Here is a 15,770-nt window from a genome sequence, read left to right on the forward strand (position 1 = left end):
ATTATTGTCGATAATGATAAGATTTTTCAATGACTAATTATTTCAAGCAAGACAATCAATTATATTTTTTAAAATTATTTTTCAAATTATTTTTTTCGCGAAACAAAGCAACCTTAAATTCGGTAACTGTGCATACAATGTTCTGTGTCATTTGTACGTCCCTGCAGCTAATGAGCATTACTTAAACCCTTTTCACCCAAGACTTGGAGGGAATGGTGTGCTGCTCTGCTCAGCCAGATGCAGAAAGGAATATGGATTTGTTTTTTCCCTTGTGAATTTGCGTCTCTCATCAACTTTTCATCGATGGACGTGGATAAGATGAACTCTTCTCCGGGGTTGGACTGTGTTAATAAATAAAACTACATTTTGTGGAGGAGTCATGTTATACAACTTTCTGTCTGACTTTCCCTCTTACTGAATACTTGATCTTGCCTCCCCTTTTCTCTCTCAACTTTGGCTTGCCTGAAGAAATAGAAGCACATACAAGTTACTGCTCAAGTTCTCTGTCTCTCTGCTTCCACATACACGTAAATATGGACCAGATAGAAGAACTAGAAGAAGTGGACAATATAGTCCCAGTTAGCAAACTCTCCTGCGATCACCGCTGCTGTCGATCGCCGGATCGCCGCACCCTGGTGTCCACCTTGCAAACCTCCACTGCCGGTCTCCGGAAACCACCTTCAGTTCATTGGCAGAATCACTACGACCTTCTTGACTGGCTCTCCTTCTTCTTTGGCTTCCAGGAGGACAACGTTCGGAATCAGCGTGACCACCTTGTCCTCCACCTCGCCAACCACTACTTGTGCGGCGCTGAAACACCGCAAGACAACGTCATTTCGCTCGACCCTAGAGCCCTCCTCTGTTTCCGTGAGAAGCTGCTCCAGAACTATGAGGATTGGTGCTGTTTCTTGGGGAAGATGTCCGAGGTAAGGTTGATTGATGGTCGTGGTAACTCTGGAACAAATTGTCATGAACTTTTGTATGTCTCTCTCTATCTCCTCATCTGGGGCGAGTCCGCTAACTTGCGGTTTTTGCCCGAATGCATTTGTTATATATTTCACAACATGGCAACGGAGTTGAATATGGTCTTGAAAGATCACGTTGATCAGAACACGGGGTGTCCTAATTTGCCAGAAAATTCAGGGGAAAATGCATTCTTGAATGGTGTTGTGAAGCCCCTTTATGATGTTGTTCACATGGAGGTTATAAAAGGCCGTAAGGGGATTGACCCGGATAACGAATGGAGGAATTATGATGATATCAACGAGTACTTCTGGAGCAGAAGGTGCTTTGAGGAGCTGAAGTGGCCTTTGGATGCGAGGAGTAGATTTTTCAAGAATGCGGGCAAGGCTGGTTTTGTTGAACGAAGGTCATTTTGGAACTTGTTCAGGAGCTTCTATAGGCTGTGGCTGATGTTAGTTTTATTCCTTCAAGCGGCAATTATCATTGCTTGGGAGGAGGAGTACAAGTTCCCTTGGCAGGCCTTGCCAAATAAGGAGGTACAAGTTCGGGTTTTGAGCGCATTTGTGACTTGGAGTGGTTTGCACCTTCTGGAGTCACTGCTCAATTCCGTCATGCAATGGGGTTTGGTCTCGAGAGAGACATGGTGGATTGGCATGCGCATGGTGCTGCGGAATGTCATTGCAGTGATGTGGACCGCTGCTTTGGGATGGTTTTATGTAAGGATTTGGTTACAGAGGAACGAGGACGGGGAGTGGTCTGCTAAGGCTAACAAACGGCTTATGCTTTTTCTCGAATTGGCTTTGGTATCTGTTCTTCTTAAGCTCTCGGCATTTGCTCTGTCCTATGTTCCCTCCTTCGACAATTTCCTTGTTCGGAAGAATTGGAGGATGTGCGAGTTGCTGACGAGCCGGACTTTTGTGGGACGTGACTTGAGGGAAGGTACGAGGGAGTATGCAAAGTATGCCATGTTCTGGGTATTGGTTCTTGCGACGAAATTTCTTTTCAGCTACTTTCTACAGATCCAACCCATGATTAATCCTACAAAAGAGTTGTTGCAACTTAGGAATGTAGATTCTATATGGAATCAGTTTTTTTACCACAGCAATGGCCTTGCCATTGGGATGTTGTGGTTTCCCATGGTCTTGATTTATATGATGGATTTGCAAATCTGGTATTCGATTTGGACATTCCTGGTTGGAGTGGCAGTTGGGCTGTTCTCGAGGTTGGGTGAAATCCAGAACAATCAGCATTTGAGGTTGCGGTTTGACCATTTTGTTCGTGAAGTTGCAAACAAGTTTAATCTCGTAGGGCAGGAGGAGCTGTTATACGAGAGGGAGTCAATGAGAAGCAACAAATTCAGTTTCATCAAGTTGTTAAATCCAAGCAACTGGGTTTCTCCGCGCTTTAAGAAACTCGATCATAACCATATTTTGGTGTGTAAGTTTGCTGTGATGTGGAATGAGATTATTAGGACTTTCAGGGAGGAGGATATCATCTCGGATCGAGTAGTTGAGTTGTTGGAGCTGCCAAAAATTTATTGGACATCCCGTGTTATAAGCTGGCCCTACTTTCTGCTCTCCAACGAGCTGCTCTTTGCGTTAAGTGAGGTGTGTCGACTGGCAGATGCTCCTGATGCTCGGCTCTGGTACAAGATATGCAAGAATGAGTATAGGCGTTGTGCTGTCATTGAAGCTTATGACAGTGTCAAGCATTTATTACTTGAGATATTAAGAAATGACGTTGAGGAGCATTCTATTGTTACTGCTTTGTTTGGTGAAATTGATCATTCACTGCAAATCGGAAAATTCAGTACAATGTTTGACATGACTGTGCTACCAAAGATTCATGCAAGTTTAATCCGTCTTGTTGAATTGTTGAACAGGTCTAATGTAGATCCTGATCAAGTGGCGAGTACTTTACAGGCCCTTTATAACATTGTTATTTTAGACTTTTTCAAGCAAAAGAGAAGCTATCAACAGTTGAAGGGGGATGGTTTGGCTCCATGTAATCGTTTTCCCCATGCGGGGTTGCTCTTTCAGAATGCTGTTCGGTTGCCGAATTCTGGAGATGGAATTTTCAGTCGGCAAATTCGACGCCTGCAGATGATTTTAAAGACTAGGGATTCGCTGCAAAATATTCCCGCAAGTGAAGAGGCTCGAAGGCGAATTACCTTCTTCTGCAATTCTCTATTCATGGATCTTCCACGAGCTCCTTCAGTTGAGAGAATTAAAGCTTTCAGCGTTTTAACCCCTTACTATGATGAAGAAGTGCTATATAGCAAGGAAGAACTGCTAAAAGAGAATGAAGATGGGATTTCCATTTTATTTTACCTGCAGACGATTTACAACGAAGATTGGCAGAACTTCATGGAGAGGATGCACCGGGAAGGAATGGGGTCTCCTGATCAGATTTGGACAACCAAGCTGCGTGATTTCCAGCTTTGGGCATCATACAGAGGTCAGACGCTCGCTCGTACAGTCAGGGGAATGATGAATTATGTCAAGGCCCTGAAGTTGCTCGCGTTTCTTGAATACCATCCTGAAATATATTTCTCCCAAGGGCTTCAGGAGCCGGGTTCCACAATGCTAGATGGCAATGCAGATTGTGTCGACATGTCGAGTTTGCTCTCTGAAGGTTGTGCCTGTGAACGTGGTATTGCTGTCATGAAATATTCCTATGTTGTTGCCTGTCAGCAGTATGGATATCAGAAGGCCAAAAGCGATCCCAAAGCAAAAGATATACTGTATTTGATGAAAAACAATGAAGCCCTACGCATAGCATATGTTGATGAGGTGAGTGGAAGTAGGGGTGAAAATGAGTATTTCTCCGTTCTGGTCAAGTATGACAGACAGTCAGAGCAAGAAGTCGAAATATACAGAATCAAGTTGCCTGGTCCCTTCAAGCTAGGAGAAGGTAAACCGGAAAATCAGAATCAGGCCATTATCTTCACACGTGGCGATGCCATTCAGACGATTGATATGAACCAAGACAACTATTTAGAGGAGGCGCTTAAGATGCCGAATTTGTTGGAGGAATTTGAGAGACTCTATGGTACGCGGAATCCCACTATTCTAGGTCTGAGAGAACATATATTTACTGGTTCAGTTTCATCGCTTGCTTGGTTCATGTCTGCTCAGGAAACAAGTTTCGTTACCTCGGGACAGCGTGTTCTGGCGAACCCTTTGAGGGTTCGAATGCACTATGGTCATCCAGATGTTTTCGACAGGATTTGGTTCTTGACACGAGGTGGGATCAGCAAGGCTTCCAGAAAGATTAACATCTCTGAGGATATTTTCGCGGGCTTTAATTGCACATTGCGGGGAGGCAACGTGACACACCACGAGTACATCCAGATTGGCAAGGGGAGGGATGTTGGGTTGGACCAAATATCGATGTTCGAAGCCAAAATTGCGAGTGGAAATGGGGAACAAGCTCTCAGTAGAGATATATATAGGCTGGGTAGTAAGCTGGACTTCTTCCGGATGCTTTCGCTCTTTCATTCCACCGTTGGGTTTTACTTCAACAACATAATGGTGATTTGGACTATATATGCACTGTTGTGGGGGCGGTTGTATATGGCTCTCAGTGGCCTTGAAGCGACAGCTTTGGCAGACGAAGCAAACAACAAGAACTTCTTTGGTCCGGTTGTAAATATACAGTTCATCCAACTAATCCTTTTCACGGGCCTTCCAGCAGTTGTGGACAATTCAGTTGAGCACGGAATCCTGTCGGCTTTATGGGAATTCTTGGTAATGCAGCTTCAGCTTTCATCTGTCTTTTACACGTTTTCTATGGGAACTCGTAGCCACTTCTTTGGCAGGACAGTTCTTCATGGTGGCGCAAAGTACCGGGGAACTGGCCGTGGCTTTGCTGTGCAGCACAGGAGTTTTGCCGAGAATTACAGACTCTATGCCCGTAGCCATTTTGTCAAGGCCCTTGAGATTGCATTGGTTCTCGCTGTATACACAATTTATAGCCCTTTAGCTAGTGGCGCTTTCTCATTCATAGACACGAGCATTACGGGCTGGTTTCTGGTCGCGTCATGGATCCTTTCGCCTTTCATATTTAACCCATATGGTCTTGATTGGCTGAAGACGGTTAACGACTTCGACGAATTCATGATCTGGATTAGGACCCGAAGAGGCCTGTTTGTGAAGTCCACGCAGAGCTGGGAAACATGGTGGTACGAGGAGCAGGATCATTTTCAGAGGACGGGTTTCTGGGGGAAGTTTCTAGAGGTAATCCTGACCTTGCGCTTCTTCTTTTTCCAATATGGAATCGTCTACCATCTTCACATATCCTCTGGGAGTACCAGCCTTCTGGTTTACTTATTGTCCTGGATATACATAGCCGGGGCTTTTGCAATGTTTGTGGTGATATCCTTTGCTCGAGAGAAGTTTGCGACCCGACTTCACATTTATTATCGGCTTGTTCTGGGGGTCGCTATTGCTTTGGTGGCTCTAGCAATATGTGCCTTATTACAGTTTACGAAGTTTAAGCTGATTGACTTTTTCACTAGTCTGATGGCATTCATACCCACTGGCTGGGGAATCATTTCAATAGCCCAGGTGTTTAGGTCCACCATCGAAAGAACTAGGCTTTGGGACATTGTTGTTTCTGTGGCTCGACTATATGATTTCCTGTTTGGAGTGATTGTCATGGCGCCGGTCGCTGTATTAGCATGGCTTCCCGGGTTTCAGTCAATGCAAACGAGGATTCTGTACAACGAGGCGTTTGTTAGGGGAGTCAAGATAATCCAAATACTTATTGGGAAGCACGTCAAAGGAAAGGGTGACTTGTAATCCAAGGGGAATTAGAATGTGGAATCACTTATGAGATGTTCTCAGTCCCTCCTTTCCGCATTTACATTGCTTATGCGTTTCCTTTCGCACGAAATTAAGCGCACAAATCACAACCATCTTTGGGCCTCGAGTACTGTTATGGTTGGAGTTATGTACATCTTCATGCAGCCCACGACAGTTTCCCTTTTTTTTCCCCTAATGCTTGGGATTAGGTTGATTAGCTATGCATAATGTACATACTTGTACGCTTGTGACAAATTTACACACTATTAGTTTTCGTTAAATTTTACTGTTAAATTGCTGAGTTAGATGACACGTGGCAGTTAACGGGCGTACCAGTTTAGGGTTTTACTTTTCTTCTGTAACGGTTTGTGATTTTTCGTGGTATTAATCTAATTTAACAGAAACTAACGGATGATAAATTATCACAAATGTACCAATTTAGGGTTTTATGGTGGTCAAAAAATTAGTTTGTGGTAAATTTGTCACAGGTATACCATTTTAGAGATTTTTGTGATAAAAAAATTAGTTTGGGGTAAATTTGTCACATGTGTACCAAGTTGGGGTTTTCATGGTATTAACCTTATACTTAATTCAGTCTTATTTCTTTTAATTTTGCCAATTGAATCCTAAATCTTTTGTCAATTTGCTAGTCGAATCCATCTGGCTAAATTTAGTTGGAAATTGTTGACGCAAAGCCAACTGTTCTATGTGATATAGCTCACGCTGTCATGGACATTTTTAAATAATTTTATGAATTTTTTCAATTTTTCTTTACTTTTTTTTTATTTTAGAGTGATGAATGGCGACCCTTACCGATTGTGGGCAAGGGCTTGCCCTCGCTGTGGCCGTTGAGGGCCTGGGCGAGGGCGTGCAAGCCCTAGCTAGATTTGGGCCAAGTGAGGGCTAGGCCGCCCTCGCCTAGTCTGGGCGAGGACTCGCGTGCCCTCTCTTTGGCCAACGAGGGCCGCCAAGCCCTCGCCTAGTGCCCTCTCTTTGGCCAACGAGGGCCGCCAAGCCCTCGCCTAGTGCCCTCTCTTTGGCCAACGAGGGCCGCCAAGCCCTCGCCTAGTGGCCAATGAGGGTGTCGCGACCCTCGTCCAGAGCCAGCAAGGATCGCCGACCATCACTCCATAAACAAAAGAAAAGTAAAGAAAAGGAAACAAAAATCATAAAAATTTCAAAAAATTATTAAAATATTATTCAAAATGTTCACGTCAGTGTTGGCACTAAAAACTTGGGGTACTTTGGTAGGTCCAGTTATGATTCTACTTGAACTCATGGAATGACAATTAAAAAATTTCGGAAATTATTAGAGTTAATATCATGAAAAACTCCAAATCGGTACACTTGTAATAAATTTACCAAAAATTAATTTTTATCACAAAAAACTTCAAGCTGGTATATTTGTGACAAATTTACCTTTTGTTAGTTTCCGTTAAATTAGATTAATACAACAAAAAACCACAAACTTGTACACATATGACAAACGGAGGTTAAAACCCCAAATTGGTATACTCGTCAACTGCCACGTGTCATCCAACTCAGCAATTTGATGGTAAAATTTAACGGAAACTAACGGATGATAAATTTGTCACACGTATACCAGTTTAGGGATTTTGGCGGTCAAAAAATTAGTTTAGAGTAAATTTGTCACACGTGTATCAGTTTGGGGTTTTTCGTTGTATTAACCTAAACTAATAAAAAGCTGCTCGTGACTATTAAACTGATTACCAACTCTCATTATGCGTTAAAATGGAGTTTTAGTTCCGTCTTTTTCCTAGAAACTTGATTAAGAAGAAAATGGAGCTAGTATGAAATATTCTTTTGAGGACATTGCACCTTGCAACTTCGCCAAGAGTAATGGCTAATACCACGAAAAACTCCAAATTAATACACATGTGATAAATTTACCCAAAACTAATTTTTTGATCATAAAAAATCTCAAACCGGTAGATCTGTGACAAATTTACCCTTAATTAGTTTCTGCTAAATTTTATCGTCAAATTGCTGAGTTGGATGACACGTGATGTTTGACGGATATACCAGTTTGGGGTTTTACCCTCTGTTTGTCACAGATCTATCGGTTTGTAGTTTTTCGTGGTACTAATCCAATTTAATTGAAACTAACGGAGGGTAAATATATCACAAGTATACCAATTTGGGATGATGGTCAAAAAATTAGTTTAGAGTAAATTATTACGAGTGTACTAGTTTGAGATTTTTCGTGTATCAACCCTAGAAAATAATCTCCGGTTGACTTTGTGTGGATTGTTTCTCGAAGATAACAGCGGCATCCCTTTCTTGTGTTCTGATCTGATGACTGCTGGACAATGCCTCAGTGTTATAATCTCACCGGGAAATGAAATGCAAAGGGATCAATATATTATTGCCTAACAAAAGGTGAGCAATTTTAGATTCCTTAGAGGTTTCACCTAAAACCTACTCATCGGAACAAGTTCCTCATTTTTTGGAAACCAAAATCTAGCCTGCAGTTTGCCCAGGAACCTAGAATCTGGAACCTACCCTATCACAAATTCCAGAGTCTAACAGATTCCTTTTTTTCATTTTTTAGTTAAGAAAATGAAAGTGAACACAACAACAAAAATGAAAATTTCTCATTTATCAATACTAATAACAAATGATAAAAGATGAACACATAAAATAAAATAAATAATAAAAAGTTCAAAACACGAAACGTAAAAACTATATCATAAAATTTTGGTCCTCGATCATCCATGAAAATTTGCTTCAAACTCTAACCACCTGAAATAAAAAAAACAATAATCATAATTAATCACTTATTAATAATAGTTGGCTCCAAATAGTTAATCATGCATGAAAAATGTGTATGAGAGTCATCCACAGTGCTACTTTCATTTTGACTCTGACCGAACATCTCCATTTAGAGAGAGAGAGAGAGAGGACGGGAAAGTTTGAACGGACCTTTTTCTTTTATAGACACATCCCAATCAAGCGGCTGCAAAAAAAGCGAAGGTATGAGGTTCTGGAATACCCAGGAAATGCAGGGGACCCATGAAGCTTGTTTCTTTCTTAAAAAAAAAAGTATCTGTCCCTAGTCCCTTTTTCGTTCTGTCCTTACGCAGGAGATGCTGATGGTGTGGGAGGAAAAATTATCAATTGATTGATAAACCGAAATACAGATGCTTAGGTTATGCTAGCTTAAATGTGTTTTATTTTCATAATCCCGAGCACAAGACTCGAAATGGAGTGAGAATTAACTCCCCGGTTCCCCCGATTCGGTTCTCGGTTCTCCATTCGGTTTCCCCGGGAACCGAGAACCAGCGATTCCCAAAGAAATGGAAATGGGAATCCGACCATGGCGCATTAGGACCTGAAATTGGACCAGTGACCTTGGAACCATGCTCATACTACGCCTAACTTGTTTCACCAGTTCAAATATATAATTTATAAAGAAGTAGCAAAGAAGTAGCAGCACACGTGTTTTTATGAACTTAGATTTGGTAATTCGTGCATTCAATGTTCTGTGCTATCGGTACCTTCCAGCAGCTACTGAGCTTTACTTAAACCCTTTTCACTCAAGACTTGGAGGGGAATGTTGTGCTGCTCTGCTCAGCCAGATGCAGAAAGTAATATGGATTTTTTTTTCCCTTATGAATTTGCGTCTCTCATCAACTTTTCATCGATGGACGTGGAAAATATGAGCTCTTCTCCGGGGTTGGATCGTGTTGATAAAATATAACTACGTTGTGTGGTGGAGTCATGTCATGCAGCTTTCTGCCTCACTTTCCCTCTTGCTGAATACTGATCTTTATCTCCCCTTTTCTATCTCAACTTTGGCTTGCCTGAAGAAATAGATGCACAGGCAAGTTACTGCTTAAGTTCTCTGTTTCTCTGCTTCCACATACACGTAAACATGGACCAGATAGAAGCAGAACTAGAAGAAGAAGAAGTGTACAATATAGTCCCAGTTAGCAAACTCTCCTGCGAACACCGCTGCCATCGATCGCCGGATCTCTATACCCTGGTGTCCACCTTGCGAACCTCCACTGCCGGTCTCCGGAAACCACCTTCAGTTCATTGGCCAGATCACTACGACCTTCTTGACTGGCTCTCTTGCTTCTTTGGCTTCCAGGAGGACAACGTTCGGAATCAGCGTGAGCACCTTGTCCTCCACCTGGCCAATCACTACTTGCGCGGTGCCGAAACACTGCGAGACAACGTCATTTCGCTCGACCCTAGAGCCCTCCGCTGTTTCCGTGAGAAGCTGCTCCGGAACTACGAGAATTGGTGCTGTTTCTTGGGGAAGAAGTCCGAGGTAAGGCTGATTGATGGTCGTGGTAACTCTGGAACAATTTGCCATGAACTTTTGTATGTCTCTCTCTACCTCCTCATCTGGGGCGAGTGTGCTAATTTGCGGTTTCTGCCCGAATGCATTTGTTATATATTCCACAACATGGCAAGGGAATTGAATATGGTCTTGGAAGATCATGTCGATCCAAACACTGGGCGCCGAATTTTGCCTGCAGGGGAAAATGCGTTCTTGAATGGTGTTGTGAAGCCCCTTTATGAGGTTGTTTGCGCGGAGGTTGAAATAGGCTGTAATGGGATTGCCCCACATAATGAATGGAGGAATTATGATGACATAAACGAGTACTTCTGGAGCAGAAGGTGCTTTGAGGAGCTGAAGTGGCCTTTGGATGAGAGTAGTAGATTTTTCAAGAATGCAGGCAAGACTGGTTTTGTTGAACGAAGGTCGTTTTGGAACTTGTTCAGGAGCTTCTATAGGCTGTGGCTGATGTTAGTTTTATTCCTTCAAGCGGCAATTGTCATTGCTTGGGAGGAGGAGTACAAGTTTCCTTGGCAGGCCTTGCCAAATAAGGAGGTGCAAGTTCGGGTTTTGAGTGCATTTGTGACTTGGAGTGGTTTGGACCTTCTGGAGTCGCTGCTTCATTCCGTCATGCAATGGGGTTTGGTCTCTAGAGAGTCGTGGTGGATCGGCATGCACATGGTGCTCACAAATGTCGTAGCAGCGACGTGGACCGCCGTTTTGGGATGGTTTTATGTAAGGATTTGGTTACAGAGGAACGGGGATGGGGAGTGGTCTGCTGAGGCTAACAACCGGCTTGTGCTTTTTCTCAAATTGGCTTTTGTATTTGTCCTTCTTAAGCTCTCAGCATTTGCTCTGTCCTATTTTCCCTCCTTTGGCAACTTCCTTGTTCGAAAGAATTGGAAGATGTGCGAGGTGCTGATGAGCCGGACTTTTGTGGGACATAACTTGGGGGAAGGTATGAGGGATTATGCAAAGTACGCCATGTTTTGGGTATTGGCTCTTGTGACAAAATTCCTTTTCAGCTACTTTCTACAGATCCAACCGATGATTAATCCTACAAAAGAGTTATTGCATCTTAGGAATGTAAATTATAAATGGCATCAGTTTTTTGACAACAGCAATGGCCTTGCCATTGGGTTGTTGTGGTTTCCCATGGTCTTGATTTATATGATGGATTTGCAGATCTGGTATTCGATTTGGACATTCCTGGTTGGAGTGGCGGTTGGGCTGTTCTTGAGGTTGGGTGAAATCAGAAACAATCAGCACTTGAGGTTTTGGTTTGACCATATTATTTGTGAAGTTGCAAATAAATTTAATCTCATACGACAGGAGCAGCTGCTATATGAGGGGGAGTCAATGAGAAGCAACAAATTCAGTTTCATCAAGTTGTTAAATCCAAGCAACTGGGTTTCTCCGCAATTTAAGAAACTCGAATGTAACCAGCTTTTGGTGCGTAAGTTCGCCGTGATGTGGAATGAGATTATTAGGACTTTCAGGGAGGAGGATATCATCTCGGATCGAGAAGTTGAGATGCTGGAGCTGCCATATATTTCTTGGACATCCCGAGTTATAAGCTGGCCCTATTTTCTGCTCTCCAACGAGCTGCTCTCTGCGTTGAGTGAGGTGTGTCGACTCGTGGATGCTCCTGACGCTTGGCTCTGGTACAAGATATGCAAGAACAAGTATAGGCGTTGTGCTGTCATCGAAGCTTATGACAGTGTCAAGCATTTATTACTTGAGATATTAAGAAATGACGTTGAGGAGCATTCTATTGTTACTGCTTTGTTTGATGAAATTGATCATTCGCTGCAAATCAGAAAATTCAGTGAAATGTTTGACATGACTGTGCTACCAAAGATTCATGCGACTTTAATCCAACTTGTTGAACGGTTGAACAAATCTGTTGAAGATCCTGATCAAGTGGTGAGTACTTTTTTTGATCGGGAGGATCGAAAGAGACAAGTGGTGAGTACTTTACAGGCCCTTTATAACGTTGTTATTCTCGACTTTTTCAAGCAAAGGAGAAGCTATGAACAGTTGAAGGAGGATGGTTTGGCTCCAAGTAATTCTCGTTCTCATGAGGGGTTGCTATTTGAGAATGCTGTTGAGTTGCCGAATTCTACAGATGGAATTTTCAGTCGGCAAATTCGACGCCTGCAGATGATATTAATGCCTGTGGGTTCGTTGCAAAATATTCCCGCAAGTGAAGAGGCTCGAAGGCGAATTGCCTTCTTCTGCAATTCTCTATTCATGGATCTTCCACGAGCTCTTCCAGTTGAGAGAATTAAAGCTTTCAGTGTTCTAACCCCTTACTATGATGAAGAAGTGCTATATAGACTGGAACAACTGCAAAAAAAGAACGAAGATGGGATATCCATTTTATTTTACCTGCAGACGATTTATGGCAACGACTGGTACAATTTCATGGAGAGGATGCGCCGGAAAGGAATGGAGTCTCTTGATGAGAATTGGACAACCAAGTTGCTTGATCTCCAGCTTTGGGCATCATACAGAGGTCAGACGCTTGCTCGTACAGTCAGGGGAATGATGAATTATTTCAAGGCCCTGAAGTTGCTAGCTTTCCTTGAATACCATCACGATATGGATTTCTCCCAAGGGCTACAGGAGCCGGGTTCCCCAATGCTAGATGACAATGCGGATTGTTTCAGGACGAAAAATTTGCTTTCTGAAGGTTGTGCCTGTGAGCGTGGTATTGCTCTCATGAAATATGTCTATGTTGTTGCCTGTCAGGAGTATGGATCTCAGAAGGCAAATAGAGATCCCCGAGCAGGAGATATGTTGTTTTTAATGAAAAACAATGAAGCCCTACGCGTAGCATATGTTGACGAGGTGAGTAAAAGCAGGGGTGCAAAAGAGTATTTTTCCGTTCTGGTGAAGTATGACAGGCAGTCACAGAAAGAAGTCGAAATATACAGAATTAAGTTGCCCGGTCCCTTCAAGCTAGGAGAAGGTAAACCGGAAAATCAAAATCAGGGCATTATCTTCACACGTGGCGATGCAGTTCAGACGATCGATATGAACCAAGACAACTATATAGAGGAGGCACTTAAGATGCCGAATTTGTTGGAGGAATTTGAGAGGCTCTATGGTACCCGGAATCCCACCATTCTAGGTCTGAGGGAACATATATTTACTGCTTCAGTTTCATCGCTTGCCTGGTTTATGTCTGCTCAGGAAACAAGTTTTGTTACCTCCGGACAGCGTGTTCTGGCCAATCCTTTGAAGGTTCGAATGCACTATGGCCATCCAGATGTTTTCGACAGGATTTGGTTCTTGACGCGAGGTGGGATCAGCAAGGCTTCCAGAAAGATCAACATCTGCGAGGATATTTTCGCGGGATTTAATTGCACCTTGCGTGGAGGCAACGTGACACACCATGAGTACATCCAGATTGGCAAAGGGAGGGATGTTGGGTTGAATCAAATATCGATGTTCGAAGCCAAAATTGCGAGTGGAAGTGGGGAACAAGCTCTCAGCAGAGATATATATAGGCTGGGTAGTAAGCTGGACTTCTTCCGGATGCTTTCACTCTTTCATTCCACTGTTGGGTTCTACTTCAATAACATAATGGTGATATGGACTATATATGCAATGTTGTGGGGGCGGTTGTATATGGCTCTGAGTGGCCTTGAAGGTCCTGCTATGGCAGACAAAGCAAACAACAAGAACTTCTTTCGTCCGGTTGCAAATATACAGTTTATACAACTTATCCTGTTCACGGGCCTTCCAGCGGTTGTGGACGATTCGGTTGAGCACGGAATCCTCTCGGCTTTGTGGGATTTTTTGTTAATGCAGCTTGAGCTTTCATCTCTCTTTTACACGTTCTCTATGGGAACTCGTAGCCACTTCTTTGGCAGGACAGTTCTTCATGGTGGTGCAAAGTACCGGGGGACTGGCCGAGGCTTTGTTGTGCAGCACAGGAGTTTCGTTGAGAATTACAGACTCTATGCCCGTAGCCATTTTGTCAAGGCCCTTGAGATTGCACTGGTTCTCACGGTATACACGATCTATAGCCCTTTACCTAATGGCACGTTCTTATTCATAGACACGAGCATTACGGGCTGGTTTCTGGTCGCATCATGGATCCTCTCCCCTTTCATATTTAACCCTTACGGTCTTGATTGGTTGAAGACAGTTAACGACTTCGATGAATTCATGAGCTGGATAAGGTACCGAGGAGGCCCGTTTGTGAAATCCACGCAGAGCTGGGAAACATGGTGGTACGAGGAGCAGGACCATTTGCAGACGACAGGTGTCTGGGGGAAGTTTTTAGAGATAATCCTGACATTGCGCTTCTTCTTTTTCCAATATGCGATCGTTTACCATCTTCACATTTCCTCTGGGAGTGCCAGCGTTCTGGTTTACTTACTGTCCTGGACATATGTAGCCGGGGCTTTTGCAATGTGTGTGGCGATATCCTTTGCTCGAGAGAAGTACATGACCCGGAATCACCTTTGCTATCGGCAAGTTCTGTTGGCCGCTGCTGTTTTGGTGGCTCTAACATTATATGCCTTGTTGGAGTTCACGAAATTTACGCTGATTGATCTTATCACTGGTCTGCTGGCATTCTTACCCACTGGCTGGGGAATCATTTCGATAGCCCAGGTTTATAGGTCCTCTATCCAAAGAACTAGGCTTTGGGACATTGTTGTATCCTCGGCTCGATTATATGATTTCTTGTTTGGAGTGATTGTCATGGCACCGGTCGCAGTACTAGCATGGCTTCCTGGGTTTCAGTCAATGCAAACGAGGATTCTCTACAATGAGGTGTTTGTTAGGGGAGTCCAGATGTCCCAAATACTTACTGGGAAGAAGGTGAAAGGAATGGGTAACTTGTAATCCAAGGGGCATTAGAATGTGGAATCTCTTATGATATGTTTGCAGTCCCTACTTTCTGCATTTACATTGCTTGCTATTTACTCTGTAACAAAATTATGCAGACAAATTGCAACCATCTTTGGGCCTCCACTACTGATATGGTAGTAGTTATGTACATCTCCATGCACCCCATGATAGGTTACCTTGTTTTTTTCCTAATGCTTGGGATTGGCTCTGCATAAAGTACAAAATATCGGTCCATTGAGCGAACTAAGTTCCAAATTCCAATGGATGTTACAAATTCCAACCGACGCTTATGCATTATGTTACAAACTAAGTTCCATAACATTTGACCCACCCTATCGGCAACATTCTTTCAAACATGCCATTTCTGTTTCCCTTTCAAGTGGCTTCGGCAGCTGATAGTTCCTATTATAGGGCAATGTTACGCTTCAATTCAACCGGAAAGCATCGTTAAATTGTGGACTGATTGAAACTAGCCGAGCGTAGTGATTGATAGACATGGATACTCAATCAAGCTCAAGCTTAAGCTTGGAAGGCCTCTTCATATGGTTCAGACTGGGATATTAGTACCAGGTTGATAACTGAAACCTGTTCATGTAAAGTATCTTGGCTACGCCGCCGGTGATGCAGAGTTCACTTCTCCTAGATTTAACTTGTTCAAGTTGCCGACTTACGTGCTCCAACTTGTTTCATTTTGCGGCTTAATTGCCGCGGAGAAATGGATGAAATCTTCAGATTCATGGGATTGGGGGTATCTCTTGCAGGCAGTGTTGTGCATCTCTCTCTGAGCCTTCATAAACTGGCAGGCCCTTCAAGTGACGAGTTAA

The 15,770-nt window shown here is 43.2% G+C and overlaps 2 protein-coding genes across 2 annotated transcripts; both read left to right on the forward strand.

Annotated features, from left to right (window-relative positions):
* Nucleotides 1-438: 438 nt before the first annotated feature.
* On the forward strand, nucleotides 439-5,810 carry LOC115682274 (callose synthase 12-like). The gene has a single exon (XM_030606443.2). It carries the CDS (start codon nucleotides 534-536, stop codon nucleotides 5,763-5,765), a length of 5,232 nt encoding a protein of 1,743 aa, XP_030462303.1. The 5' UTR covers nucleotides 439-533; the 3' UTR covers nucleotides 5,766-5,810.
* Nucleotides 5,811-9,626: 3,816 nt separating this feature from the next.
* LOC115682268 (callose synthase 12-like) lies at nucleotides 9,627-15,094 on the forward strand. Its single transcript, XM_030606435.2, has one exon. It carries the CDS (start codon nucleotides 9,664-9,666, stop codon nucleotides 14,938-14,940), a length of 5,277 nt encoding a protein of 1,758 aa, XP_030462295.1. The 5' UTR covers nucleotides 9,627-9,663; the 3' UTR covers nucleotides 14,941-15,094.
* The last annotated feature ends 676 nt before the right edge of the window (nucleotides 15,095-15,770 follow it).

The sequence above is a fragment of the Syzygium oleosum genome, unplaced genomic scaffold (assembly GCF_021117445.2).
Source record: "Syzygium oleosum isolate NSW1041296 unplaced genomic scaffold, Sole_v2.1 Sole_v2.23, whole genome shotgun sequence".
Classification (NCBI taxonomy): Eukaryota; Viridiplantae; Streptophyta; class Magnoliopsida; order Myrtales; family Myrtaceae; genus Syzygium; species Syzygium oleosum.